General features: G+C 36.4%; 1 protein-coding gene across 1 annotated transcript in view; it reads left to right on the top strand.

Moving 5' to 3' along the window:
- The first annotated feature begins 2,392 nt into the window (after window positions 1–2,392).
- Window positions 2,393–14,929, top strand: part of si:ch211-266g18.10 (titin) — a 49,361-nt gene continuing 36,824 nt past the window's right edge. Inside the window, exons 1-19 of the mRNA XM_056267165.1 lie at window positions 2,393–2,539; window positions 2,628–2,732; window positions 3,437–3,532; window positions 3,644–3,748; window positions 3,935–4,051; window positions 4,206–4,310; window positions 4,527–4,637; window positions 5,525–5,665; window positions 5,754–5,873; window positions 5,963–5,992; window positions 6,243–6,269; window positions 7,768–9,531; window positions 11,015–11,080; window positions 11,199–11,360; window positions 11,579–11,662; window positions 12,212–12,244; window positions 12,333–12,365; window positions 12,531–12,578; window positions 12,660–12,707. Coding sequence (XP_056123140.1) covers window positions 2,437–2,539; window positions 2,628–2,732; window positions 3,437–3,532; window positions 3,644–3,748; window positions 3,935–4,051; window positions 4,206–4,310; window positions 4,527–4,637; window positions 5,525–5,665; window positions 5,754–5,873; window positions 5,963–5,992; window positions 6,243–6,269; window positions 7,768–9,531; window positions 11,015–11,080; window positions 11,199–11,360; window positions 11,579–11,662; window positions 12,212–12,244; window positions 12,333–12,365; window positions 12,531–12,578; window positions 12,660–12,707 — 3,298 coding nt within the window. The 5' untranslated portion in view covers window positions 2,393–2,436. The remainder of the gene's footprint in view (window positions 2,540–2,627; window positions 2,733–3,436; window positions 3,533–3,643; window positions 3,749–3,934; window positions 4,052–4,205; window positions 4,311–4,526; window positions 4,638–5,524; window positions 5,666–5,753; window positions 5,874–5,962; window positions 5,993–6,242; window positions 6,270–7,767; window positions 9,532–11,014; window positions 11,081–11,198; window positions 11,361–11,578; window positions 11,663–12,211; window positions 12,245–12,332; window positions 12,366–12,530; window positions 12,579–12,659; window positions 12,708–14,929) is intronic.

Here is a 14,929-nt window from a genome sequence, read left to right as displayed (position 1 = left end):
ATTTTTACTTTGAAAAAGTCACTTTTGATCAATGAGGCCTAAATGCATCCTTGCTGAATAAAAATATATATATATATTTTTTTACTTACCCCAAACTGTTAATCAGTAAAGTACATTTTAAAATGTCTGTATCAAATCAATTAAACAATTGTATGTTTGCAGTATTGCTGCAGCCTTCAGCAATGCAATTCTGCAATTCCCTTCATGCCCAGCGGAGGGGCACTGGATTCCAGACAAAACATGTCGATCCGTGCCACAGATCCACAGATCCACAGATCCACATCTCAACTAGTTTGTTCCCTAGTTAAAAATAGGAGTAATGCTTCTATATTTCAGATCTGTTATACGAAATCACCAATGAAACCGTATGCAGTGAGATTTAAATAAAGAGTGCTAATTGGAAGCATGAATAATTTTGAATAAAATGTAATATCCCAATACCATTTAGTCTAAATTAAATAAACATTTCAGTTTAGAAACAAATTATTGGGTAAATTACTGTAGAGATGCAATATTACATACTATGCAGCAATGTCATTGATGGCACATGCATTAAATGAATGACATGATGTTAAATACCAAAAACCAATGACTTTACAGTCTGTGAACATGCAACTGTCAACTTTTCTTTTGCTCCCAGTAGTTCACACCCCCTACCGCCTAAAAAGGCAAGAGAGAGTGCAACTGGTAAACCCTACACTGTCTAAGAATAAACCAGGCTTGCAATGGATAAGGTTACCTTGAAGCACCCCAGCACTTTTCCCGTCCCACACCCATGTGAGGCACCAATAACATGGGCTAAATTATTAGCCCCCTGCCTGAGCCTGAACTCCCCTGTTTACGTCCCTGTCCTAACATCCCATTCTCCCACAGCCATGATCCCAAATCCGGCACTTTGAAAACCCTCATCCCACTTTTCTCACAAGATTGTGAGGTTTCACCCCTGGATTGGATGGGGTCGACAAAGAGGAACATCATTCAATGAGTTGGATTTAACATCAACTGGGTGAAACCGGCAAAATAAGATTACACAAGCAAAATCAAAGGACATTCAGCCGAAGAACCACCAGAACTACACCACCATGGCTCAGGCAACTAAAGGTACTGCAGGTTTTGTACTCATGATCTCTTGCATTAGAATGACAGACAGAGCTTAACAAATAAAAATACACAAAAATACATAATTATAATATTTCATAATAATAAAACACTGAACCACAATAAATGCTGTTGTGATGATATAAAACTGAACTAACAGCTCAGTTGATCTTAATGTTTTGATTTTAATCTGTTGAAACAAATATGCTGTACTCATCGCATTTATGTAGCCAGAACATTTTCAAGACTAATACAGAGAAGTCTATAATTAACTCAAATTTATTAATATCCTTTGAAGTGTGTAGATTTATTTAGATTTATGAACTTTATTGGTGATTTAAAAAATAGGTCTCGTGCAGAGCAGTGCTTAAACAAACGCACATTCACCACCGTTCAAAGGTTTTATATTTATAGATATCTTTTTTTTAAAGAAATTAATACAATTTATTCAGCAAGGATGCTTTAAATTGATCAAAAGTGACAGTAAGGACATATTTAATACCATTCAATATTTCTATTTCAAATAAATGCTGTTCTTTCAAACTTTCTATTTATCAAAGAAATCCTAAAAAAAAAAACATTCATAACATAATTCCTCTAAAATATTAAGCAGCACAACTGTTCGCAACATTGATAATAATAAGAAATGTTTCTTGAGCAGAAAATCTGCATATTAGCATGATTTCTGAAGGATCATGTGACACTAAGGTCTGGATCATGATGCTGAACAGTCATTTAATAATATTTCACAATATTACTGATTTTATTGTATTTTTGATACTGATTTTATTGTATTTTTGATCAAATTAATACAGCCTTGGTGAGCGTAAAGACTTCTTTCAAAAATCATACTGACCCTAAACTTACTTGTGTCATATTTTGGTGAATCTAGCAAACATGGTTGATATTTGCAATGGCAATTACAATATTAAGACTTTTGGTTATATAGTTTCTTTGTTTAGTTCATGATGTCATTAAACTCAAGCAGCAGGGAGAAAATAACACAAGATGGAGAAGTGTCTAGACTGCACTTTAGAGAACAGCTGCTACAATTATCAGTTCGTCATGATGGATCTTTATTTATATAGAAATTAAAAAAGGCCAAGACATAGTCAATAGAATTGATACCATAGGCATTTAGCAAACAACCACGAAACATTTTCTCCTGTGTGACCTTCAGGAGCAAGTATTTCCAACGTTTGCTATATAGACCATGGTATATGTGTAAAATTCATGCATGTGACTCCAGGTCCAGTGAAGTCCACCCCTCCCACTGCTGTAGATGCTCCAGTGCATCCAGCCTCTCTTACGGCCCGGAGCCATGGAGTTTTACAAATCATGAATCGCCCGGCACAATGGGTTGTCATCCTCACACTTCTGACCTCTTGGTCAATAGCAGGTGTTGTCATGTTCGACTTTGTCAGTGACGATCAGATTGCAAGTGAGTTTTAAATAATTTTCACAGTTCCTATTTTATTTACCTGTGCTGGTTTTTGATTTGTTGGCTTCACTCTAAACTGTTTTCCTAGGCATCCAGGATTTTGGTTCTGACCCAGTGCTAGCAGTGAACAAGGCCATTGAAGGCATTGAAAACAAGATATACCACATGAATGATATGTTTAATGATGCTCATGGTATGATTTCATAGTGCACAACTCTTTTAGCTATAATTTTCAGATTTTTAAATTTGGTAATTTGTTACTGAAGGAATGGTGCCTATTCCTTTCAGTGCAATTACAATGGCTAAAGCTTTCAGTCCTCAACAAAAGGTGCAAAACAATTAAAGCTCATCATACAAGTAGTCTAAATGACTAGCGTGCTATATTTGTGGAAAACAGGCCGTCATTATTTACACGTAGCTTAATCTTAAACACGAGCATCAGATCAATCGGAATCGCGAACGATTCAGACCGTTTCAACCGATTCGCTAAAAAATATTCAACTCAAAAGAATGATTCATTCATGAAGCGGCCTTGGGCCTTGTCACGTGAACGCACCAATGAATTAGAGCGAAATGAAGCGGAAGCCAGACAATAATGATTTTGATTTTGATCTCTTCCTCACACAAAAATATAATTTGTCTTGAAATATAACGCGGGAGTCATATTGACCACTTTTAAAAAAAAATACTTTTATGATGCTTGTTTGAAAGCCAATTTCATTGTAATTGCATGTAAACTTGCGAGTAAACTTGTTTCGTCGAACAATAAAATCTGGTTTTGGAGACATGAGGTGAGTAAATAATGACATTTTTTACCTTTGATAAATATTATTTGTTGATGTTTTTAAAAATTGATTTTTTTATGCCATTCTCTCTTCTCTTTTATTTGGAATACAGAGTACATCACAGAAATAGTATTCAATCCGAAGAAAGCTATTCATTTAGCGGCTGATTCATCTGTTTCTTATCTGACAGGAATATTTAGTTCCGATGGTATGTAAATATATTCATTTATGGCCTTTAAAAAAATATTCATAAGCAGTTTAAAACACTATTTATTTAGCATAGGCTTATGTTATATTTAATATGTTGTTTTCCTTACAGGAGATACAGTTATCACTGAAACAGTGAAATATAGTGGCACTGTATTGGATGAGGTTACAGAATGGATCAGATCGCCAGTGGGCTACTTATTCCACTTATTTGAAGGTACTTGCATTACTGATCATGCAATATGTGGCCGTTGTTGTTTTTGAAGCTGACATGCAATCAGACTCGTGTACATGTGTACATATTGCAATAACTCAAGAACATGGTAAAAATAAATTATTAGTTATATTTGAGCATGCCAGATGCACCATTCATTGTCTGTTTAATGCTTTCCATGCTGCATAGACATCCTGGATATATTGCTTGCTCCAGTGGATATGGTCAGTCGAGCTGTTGTGCAAATTTTAAGTTGGATCAAGACCATTACACATTATCTTTCAACCATGTTTGGGGGCACTGAAGGTACGGCAAAGCACCAACATTGATTCTTCTCATAATTTCATATAGCCTATACACTCATCTATATCATCTAAGGTGCATCTTGTCAATATTCCAGTGTGAATTCCCAAAATAAGCACTGATCCTCAGCATTTGGTCGGATTGTTTTTTTTATCAGGGGATACAGGCATCCCTGAAACAGTGAAACTTGGTGGCACTGTATTAGATGAGGTTACAGAATGGATCAGATCCCCAGTGGACTACTTATTCCACTTTTTTGAAGGTACCTACATTGGTGGTGTTGTTCTGAGGGCTGACATGCAATCAGAACCTCATGATGTGCTCTAACTCAGTACATGTTTCAATCAACATTTGAAATTGCCACTGATTCCATGCATAAAGAAATAATTAGTCATATTTGAGCGTTTCAATGAACTATGATTTCAGCTGCTCATGCCAGAGTCACTGATTTCTGTTTAATGCTTTCCATGCTGCATAGACGTCTTGGATGTAGTGATCATTTATCCAACAGACATGGCGAGTGAAGCAGTTCTGCAAGTTTTAAGTTGGATCAGGACCATTTTTTCAACCATATTCGGAAACCTTGAAGGTATTCTCACATTATTTTAGACATTTAGTGATATAATCTACTCTACTGTTCGAAAGTTTGGGGTCAGTAAGATATTTTTTTATTTGCATAAGCTGCACAAATGTTTTCAACTGTGATAATAAATCAGAAAGATAAATAAAAAAGTTTATTGAGCAGCAAATCAGCATATTAGAATGATTTCTGACACTGAAGACTGGAGTAATGATTCACAGAAATAAATTACATTTTAAAGGGGTCATCGGATGCCCATTTTCAACAAAAGTTTGTAACATACTTTGGTTAAAATTCCTCAATGGTTGTGTAAAACAACACCCTTTTTACCTCCTCAAAAACAGCTCACATTGACCCGTTTCGGTGCATGTCTCTTTAAATGATAATGAGCAACTTGCACACTCCACCCCTCTCTTCCATGGGGTTTGTCACACAAGACACATAAAGTTCTGCCTTGGCAGACAATATACAAATGGCTGAGGGCAGAAATATGCTAATACGGGACAGTCCGTCAGTGGTCGTGGGCAGAGCATGAGCAATATGACATCCTTACCTTACCTATATTGCTTAGAAAATCCAAACGGCTTGATTATTGAGAGTGTTTAGGCTTTTTGAGGATTAAAAAAAAAGGAGTGAATGGATTTTTTTCATCGTATGGTGGTTGTGTCCACACACTGCAAAGACACATTTATATGCAAACACCATATAAAAGTGAATTTTGCATCCGATGACCCCTTTAAAATATACAAAAATTGTAAATTAAAATTGTAATAATATTTCGCAATATTACAGTTTTTACTGTATTATTATTATTTGTTTTTTTAATAAATGCAGTCTTGGTGAGCATAAAATACTTTTTCTAAAATTCTTTCTGACCCCAAACATTTGAATGGTAGTGCACCTTTTCAATATTTCAGCTTGGTTTCCCAAAATGAGCACTGATCCCACGGAACTGGCTGGAATTGTTGTAGAGGAGGCCACAGACCTAAAGACTACTGTCTCTAATTACCTCTCCAGTCTCTTAGCTGGGGACGAAGGTATTGTTCATTTATCAGCTGAAAACATTTGATCTGTGTTTTTTGCCAGCACAATTTTAATTTGTGTTATATTATGTCTTTTCCCCAGGTGGTATTTCTGACATTAGCTTTGATCCCATGAAAGTTGTCACAGACACTGTTGAGGAGTTTACTGACAGGAGGGATATGTTGCTGGCCTACCTCTCAAACATGCTCATGGAAGACAAAGGTATCCATATTATTAAGTATATCACAATTCTATGCTTGTATCTAAAAAATACAGTTCTCTTTAAATATCCCTATTGTTCTCTGTTTCAGATGAAACACCACAAGTAATAAGACGAAAAGGTTTGTGTCAGTATTTATTCACTTGTTGCTGCACTATGAAACTTCGGCCTCTCTATTGCCATCTGTTCTGTTGAAACATAAAGTTGCATGTTGCATTACAAGGTTTCTTTGCTTTGACAATGGGTGAGTTCCCAGATGTCAACAAGACTTGCTGTTTAAAATAATAATAATAATTTTTTTTAAAGTATATATATATATATATATATATTTTTTTTTTTTAAAACTAACAATATTACTAAATCTTCTCCAGGAGAATTTCTGCCACCTATGGAAAAAGGTTAGTAACTGCACATTCTTTCATTTACATAAAAGCTATAGATTAACACATAGCTGCCAACTCTCACGCATTGGCCGTGAGACACCCGCATTTGATTGGTTTCACACGCTCACACGCCACACTCCCGATTTCTCACGCTGAAGTGTCAACCCGGGCGGTCAAATGCCTGGAAGATGAGTTTATCTATATATCTACCTGTTGAGCCACTCGTGATCGACTAGTTATACCGCAAATTCGTTAAAAATCTCCCGTTATCTAGAGCGAGCGTGCATGCGAGACAGAGATTGTGCTCCAAACCGCGTAGAGCGAGCGAGAGACCTTGCGCGAGCGAGACCCCCCCCCCCCCCCCCGTCAACAAATCTCACTCGTCTCTACCCCCCCCCCCCCCGTCAACAAATCTCACGCCGAGCAAAACTCAAAAGTTGGCAAGTATGTTAACACCAAAACTAACTTTAGTACTCAAACCTGATCACTACTAAAACAGCATTGAAAAACTTAATAAACAGGACTTTTAACTTTGAAAGGAACGAGAGCATGTGAAAAGGTGTTTTTTATGTAACATATGCAAGATCTTGAATTGACTAAAATGATATAGTTTCCTGACTCGTCGTCATCCCATATACATTCATCTTTATGCAGAGTTTTGTTGTGTCTTACCATGTTTCCGTCCATTTAGAAAACAGTGTCATAGGTTATGTAATATGGCGCATGAAAAGGTCCTGCATGACTGCATACAGGGATGATTGTCATTTATATCTTCTGTCTGTACTATAGTGTGAATGTTAATGTCCTGCACTCTCTCTCACACAGTACTTCATATTATGTACTTTATATTATGTAAAAGTGCTTGCATTTACTTTCTCAAGAATGTTTTAAAAGGATGTGCATGACATATTTACCAAATACAAAAATAAAAAGTTTTATGTCACATGCATTTCTTGCTGTTTGATTTCCTGCCCCCTTCTTGCGGTGTAGTGCGACGTCTAACCTTCTGTGATACATTCGTCAGTTGATATTCACAAACATAAAGCATGTAGGAGTTCTTACCACCAGAGGTATGGCACATGTTGCAAGAATATTGTGACACTCACAATATTAATGCCCTGAGATTTTAAGCTGAGGTTGTGGAAAGAAAGAATTTTCATTTGGAGTCGCTGCGCTGAACTCCTGAACTGAAAAAAAGGTATACCTTGAATGCAATGCAAGTCACGTTTGATAAAAGCGTCTAAAAAATGCATAAATCTAAATCTTAAAAAGAGTCACAAAATATAAGTATTGAGTTTTGAAGAACGGCTAAAAATGATTCAACTGAAGTTTTTTGTCAGGGTGCAACATGTGCATACTGTTACAGTCATCTATGTGATGTCGTGAGTGTAACCAAATTTCCAATCAGAACAACCTGTAATGTCTCGTACGTAAATTGCTAAATGTGTTTTTATCTGCAAATTGAGCTCAATTCTGTCATAAACCTGAATTGAAAAATAACTTCATGAAACAGTTGCAGAAATACTAGGCAAAAAACAGGACCCTACCTATGCTGCCTACATTGCTATGAGATCCGCAGTGAAGGAGACGGACAGCACTAAACAGGAAATAAAAGAGGTTGAGGAGGAACATGGTGAGGTGGAAGCTGCTGAAGATAAAACTGAAAAAGCTCAAGCTATCTTGGACGTTACCGAGGAGGAAGAAACGGCTGTGGACCACACTGATATCACAGTAGAACTCGCTGAAATGTCCTCCGATGTCACGGAGGAGGGAAAAACTACCGGAACAGTTGAAGATATTGCAGATGTTACAGACGAGAAACCTTCTTATATGCCCGATGTCATAGATGAGGAAACACAATCGGAAAAGATTGAAGATTTTTCTGATTTTGCTGCGGATGAATCAACCGAAATAACCTCTGATGCTTTAGATGTGAAGGACAGTGACGATATTTCAGATGTTGTTACAGAGGAGGAAGAAGTTACTGAAATGGTTGAAGATATTGCAGATGTTACAGAGGTGGAACCTTCTGATATGCCAGATGTCATAGATGAGGAAACAGCAACTGAAAAGATTGAAGATATCTCTGATTTTGCAGAGGATGAATCAACTGAAATTAGCTCTGATGCTACAGATGTGAAAGACCTTGATGATACCTCAGATGTGAAAGACCTTGACCATACCTCAGATGTGAAAGACCTTGATGATACCTCAGATGTGAAAGACCTTGACCATACCTCAGGTGTTACAGATGTGAAAGACCTTGATGAGACCTCAGATGTTACAGATGTGAAAGACCTTGATGATACCTCAGGTGTTACAGATGTGAAAGACCTTGATGATACCTCAGATGTTACAGATGTGAAAGACCTTGATGATACCTCAGATGTTGTTACAGTGGAGGAAGAATTTACTGAAACAGTTGAAGATATTGGAGATGTTACAGAGGTGGAACCTTCTGATATCCCAGATGTCATAGATGAGGAAACAGCAACTGAAAAGATTAAAGATACCTCTGATTTTGCAGAGGATGAATCAACTGAAATAACCTCTGATGCTACAAATGTGACAAAAGACATTGATGATTCCTCAGATAATGCAGTTGCAGAGGAGAAAGAAACCACTAAAGAACCAGCAATCAAAATAGCAGAAGATTGTTCCGATGTTACAAACAAAATTGAATCAGATAATACAGATGACAAGGAAGTTTATGATGTCCCCAGTGTTACAGAGGAGGATGAAGAACCTGAAATGGTTAAAGATACTTCTGATCTCATAGATGAGGAAGAAGAACCTGAAACAGTTGAAGAAATCATCATTATCACAGATGAAAAAGAGGCACAAGAAGATCAGCCACCTGAATTGGCTGAAGCTACTCCAGATACCATAAGTTTGAAGGAAAATGAGGAAACGGCAGAACTTGATGATCATGACAAAGTCAAAAGTAAGGTTGGTTTAGAAGTGGAAGCCAAGGAGGATGATGCTGAAAAGAGTACAAAGGACCTAGAGAATGAGGTAGATAAAGATGAGGTTGAGGTTTTAAAGGAGGAGATTGAAGAGTCTGATCAAACGATCACTGCTGGTGAAGATGACCATGATGACGAAGAGGAGCTTGTCCTTCTTACTGTCCAACACGATGTCACTAGCAGAGATGATGAAAATAACAATAACAATGACAGGAAGAGAGATGTCATCAAAAGAGAAAAACCTGAAAGTCATTCCATTGCAACAGACGACCAAGAAGCACACAAGGATCTTCATGAAGAGTCTGACAAAGGTATCAAACAATTTTTTATAATTAACAAATAGGAAAAAGTGATAGTTGATAGGTGGCAACCAATATCTCAATAGATGACCTTAAAAACTAAGTTTAAATCACTTACCGTGGGAAAATTAATCCCTAAAATAAACAGGATGTTCATTATTATTATTTTGTTTGAAATGAAAATTCATACTCACCCTCAAGTTGTTCCAAACCTGTATGAATTTATTTATTCTGCTGAACACAAAGGAAGATATTTTGAAGAATGTCGGTAACCAGACAGTTGACAGTAGCAATTGACTTACATAGTATTTTTTATTTCCCCATAAAGTCAATGGGGCCCATCTACTGTTTGGTTACCCATATTCTTCAAAATATATTTCTTTGTGTTCAGTAGAAAAAAGAAACTCATACAGGTTTGGAACAAATCGAGGATGAGTAAATGATGACAGAATTTTCAGTCGTGTGTGAACTATCCTTTTAAGATAATTGAAAAGTCATCAAAAGCACCAAATTTACAACAGTTCTGGTCCAATAATTTGACTGGCCAAGCAGTGTTTGAATTCTTGTTTGAATTCTATGGTTCACATCATTGTAACTAAACTATTTTTGTTGGCCATACACATAATGCATCTAAAAATATTAATTACTGTACTCTTTTCTGTGTGTTTTCTTGAACACAACAGTTGCAAACTATGTCTGTATTTTGCAGTGATATTCAGTGCAATAGCACTCTCTTGACTTTGATATTGCATATATTCTGAAAAACACTGTGTTATCTCTAGTATCTTACAATTTTGACTGAGAAGAACAACAAATTGATGGATGAAGATGAAGTTGCATTCACTGTTGCTTTTAGTTCACCTCTGTTTCTGGAAAGATACTTAAAAGAGGAACAACCTGCTGGAGGATTCACTAACAGGCTCCGTTGTTGTAATGTACATGATAGATAGATAGATAGATAGATAGATAGATAGATAGATAGATAGATAGATAGATAGATAGATAGATAGATAGATAGATAGATAGATAGATAGATAGATAGATAGATAGATAGATAGATAGATAGATAGATAGATTGATTGATTGATAGATAGATCAAATTATTAGGAAAAATGAAAACCATCCTTTTTTTTGCACTGATTTGTAAAGAATTACAGTCTTGTTTATTAAGTATTGTGTAGAATATATTTTTGTATTAAAGTTGATTAAAGCACAAAAACGCAACTATAACAAAAAAAACTGCATATAATTATTGCAAAGCCGTTTATTTTGCTTACCTAAATGGTTCCATTAAGAGAAATAATGATTTAACTCATCCATTATACGTTATTCATCTAACGCAATAACATGGCTGACAACCACTTTGCTGCTTTCAAGTACTATTAATGTTGACACACTTACAGTGCACTAATTCATGCACTAATTCTCATTGTTCATTAATCATATGGATGTTAAAAACATGTAACTCTCATTTAACATTTACTCGTGATTTCAGTTCTTGAACAAGTGAAAGAAGCCAAAGAGAAAAAAGCTAGAGAGGAGATATACAAAATCATTCAAGGTGAATGGTTTGTTGTTTTCTTCAGTGCTTGCACACCGTAAAATATAGTGCTTGTGCAGAATGAAAACTGCAATTTATGAGAAAACTGTGACGCATGATCTTTTCTCTTTTATTCCAGATTTGAGGGAAAAGAAGGGTGAAGAGGAAGAGATAACACTACAACAAATAAACATAACAGTAGAAAAAGTCAGGAAAAAAGAAAAAGGACATGACAAAAAGGAGATAGAAAAGGTTAAAAGAAAACAAAAATCCAAAGTGGACAAGACTCAAGAACCAACGGGTAAGACTGATAAAACATATTTAACTTATCCATTTCACTTCTCATATGTACAAAGCTCAACATCCACATCTAGATACATCTAGACTTTGTCTAGATAAGTCTAGATTCTGCTACGATCAAGATGTACTCCAACAGAGTTGCTTTTTATAGATTAGATGTAAAACCCTGCACCTTTTCAAAAGATGATGTACTTGAACTATGTATATTATGTGTTCTAGAAAAGGACATCAAGAAAAAACTTGACACAAAGGTCAAGGTGACTAAAGTGGACGAGGAACCCCCTCTAAAAAAGAAAAAATCGGGTACATAAATGATTTACTAACACCAGTAGAATAGATAAATAAAGCTCTCTTTCTTCATTACACTGTCTGAGGGTTAATGTAACGTTGAAAAATAAAAACTATATATTGCAGCTATAGCCCATTAGGATATTATCAATATTTGAACTTTTTTTATAATTATAGGATGTATTGTTGCAGTAGTTTTTATATGGAGTGTCCTGGATCATTAAATGTCACATTTAAGGCCAATTCACACTGCACAGACAAACGCTGACTAACACGGACAATCAGCACATTACAGTTTGTCACTTCTCAGAAGTTCCAAGACCCAACAAACGCTGATTCAACATGTTCAATCGGCCGACCATCGGCAACAGACGGCGATAGGGGTAAACACACTGGTCCGAAAAAACCCAACGAAGTGTCTGTTGCCATTGGTTAGCATCTGTTGGTTTAGTGTGAATTGCCCTTTACAAATTGGCGTCTGATTCTAAAGAGAAAACACCAAAAATGTTTACAAAATGTAATATTACAAAATTATATGTAATGTGTACAATTTCCTCTGCACAGGACCTGAGAAAAAGGTTAAAGTAGCTAAGAAAGGTATTCAACGCATTCTGTGATTATTTTCAACACATCACAATCAATCCGCTGTTTCTCTCATACCCTCAATCCCTATGTTGTCTTTCAGATGATGTTACTAAGAAGATGGCCAAAACCAAAGGTAAAAAGTATTTCCATGCGAGCTACTAACATACAGTAACCAGGGGGTGACCTGAAAGCTCAGTTCTAGTGGTTGAGAGATCTTTGCAGATCTGGGATGTGTTTTATGTGTATGTCTATAACAGCCAGTTCATCCACAACTGCATTAATATCTATTGTATCATAGATGTTGAGATTGCCAAGGACAAAACCAAAGCAGTCACTGTAAAGAAAGGTATGTAACTTATGTGGTAAGTGATTTTCTGTTTGGTTGCATTTAAATTAACAGGAAATAAATGTAAATGTTTATTTACAGAAGCTGAAGTGGCCAAAAAAGAGACCAAATCAGCACCATCTAAGAAAGGTATTGTGTTGTATGTTCTTGCTTTAATAAACACACATAAAGCAAATTCATAATTGAAGTACATTATGCACAGCACACTACCATTGTACAGTTTGGGTTCAGTACGTTTAAAAAAAAGAAGAAGAAATTCATACTTTTATTCAGCACAGACACATTAAATTGATCAAAAGTAATTAAAGATGTTTACCCAAAAATCAATTTCAAATTAATGCTGTTCTTTTGAACTTTCTATTCATCAGTGAATCCTGATCAAATGTATCTCAGTTCCTGTCTATATATATCTATAATACTGTCTAATACAACACCATACAACAGTCATGTGTAAAAGAAAGGACACCCTTTTGAATTCTATGGTTTTATGTATTAGGACATAATAAAAAATCATCTGGTCTTTAGCAGGTCTTAAAATTATTACAACCTCAGATGAACAACAGCACATGACATGTTACACTGTGTCAAAAACTTGGCCAAAATGGAGATGCCATGGGTGACAAACTAAGTACACCCTTACTGCTTCCATAGGAATTAAGAGGGTAAGTAGCAGTCAGGCGCTGCAAATGTCTTTGATCAATTGATCATCAGCAAGCGTGACCAACTCTATAAAAGCAGAAGTTTTGGCAGTTGGCTGATCTGGAGCATTCAGGTGTGTGTTAACACAATACCAAGGAGGAAAGACATCAGAAATGATAGAGAAGGAAATGTTGCTGCCATCAATCTGAGAAGGGTTATAAGGCCATTTCCAAACAATTTGAAGTCCATCATTCTACAGTAGGGAAGATTATTCACAAGTGGAAAACATTGAAGACAGTTGCCAGTCTTCCCAGGAGTGGACGTCCCAGCAAATTCCCTCGAAGGTCAGACCGTGCACTGCTCAGAGAAACTGCAAAAAACCCAAGAGCTACATCTCAGACTCTACAGATCGCAGTTAACATGTTACATTTTTAAGTTCATGGCAGTACAATTAGAAAAGATGGGACAAGTATTGCATGTTTGGAAGGGTTGCCAGGAGAACGCTGCTTCTCTCTAAAAAGAACATGGCAGCACTGCTTAGGTTTGCAAAGTTGCATCTGAACAAACCTCAAGGCTTCTGGAACAATGACCTTTGGACAGATGAGACCAAAGAGGAGATGTTTGGCCATAATGCACAGCGCCAAGTTAGGTCGAAAACACACTATATCAGCACAAGGACCTCATACCAACTGTCCATCACGATCATGGAGGGGTGATGATTTGGGCTTGTTTTGCAGCCACAGGACCTGGATACCTTACAGTCATTGGGTCGACCATGAACTCGTCTGTATACCAAAGTTTTCTGAAGTCAAATGTGAGGCCATCTGTCCTATACTGTAGCTACAGCTTGGCCAAAATTGGGTCATGCAACAGGACAATGATCCCAAGAACACCCGCAAATCTACAACAGAATGGAACTGAAAAAGAAAATAATCAAGGTGTTGCACTGGCCCAATCAAAGTCCAGACTCAACCCGACTGAAATGTTGTGGCGGGACCTTTGGCGGGAGCTGTGGATAAACAAATGCCCTCAAACTTCGATGAACTGAAGAGTGGGCCAAAATTCCTCCACAACGATGTGAGAGACTGATACTGTCATATAGAAAATGATTACTTCAAGGGATTGATGCTAAATGTGGTTCTAAAAGCAATTAAATCATAGGGTGTACTTAGTTTGTCACACATGGCTTCCCCACTTTGGCTTTATTTGTATTAAATGAACCATGACACGGTGTAATATGTCATGTGTTGTTGTTCATGTGGTTTTATTTAACTAATTTTAAGACCTGCTAAAGACCAGGGCCCGTATGTATAAAACTTCTAAGAAATGATCTTAAGAATAGTCTTAAGCTTTGACTTAAGTGTAAAAAAATACTTAGTAAAGAGTAGGACTTTTCTAAGAGTAGGAGACTTTTATAAAGCAGCTAAAAGCAACTTTCAGTAAAGTATAAGACTGATTCTTAAGTGCTGACTGAAGTGGGACTTAAGTGCTGCAAACTAAGGACTACAATGATGTTAACCCAAAATGGCCGCCCTCAACCTCTGAATCAGCCAATAGTGAGCCTGCAAGGGTGAGGTCACAGCAGCATGACACCAATTATTTAATGTAATTATAATAAAATAATTTAATTAAGACACTGAAACTTGAATATTTAAATGTATTTTTTTAAATGGCTTTGCATTGTGCAAAATTATCACAACTTAGTATTGAAG

Source organism: Rhinichthys klamathensis, unplaced genomic scaffold, assembly GCF_029890125.1.
Source record: "Rhinichthys klamathensis goyatoka isolate OS25496 unplaced genomic scaffold, OSU_Roscu_1.1 h1tg000256l_1, whole genome shotgun sequence".
In the NCBI taxonomy this organism is placed as follows: Eukaryota; Metazoa; Chordata; class Actinopteri; order Cypriniformes; family Leuciscidae; genus Rhinichthys; species Rhinichthys klamathensis.
This window is presented reverse-complemented; position numbering and strand designations above follow the sequence as displayed.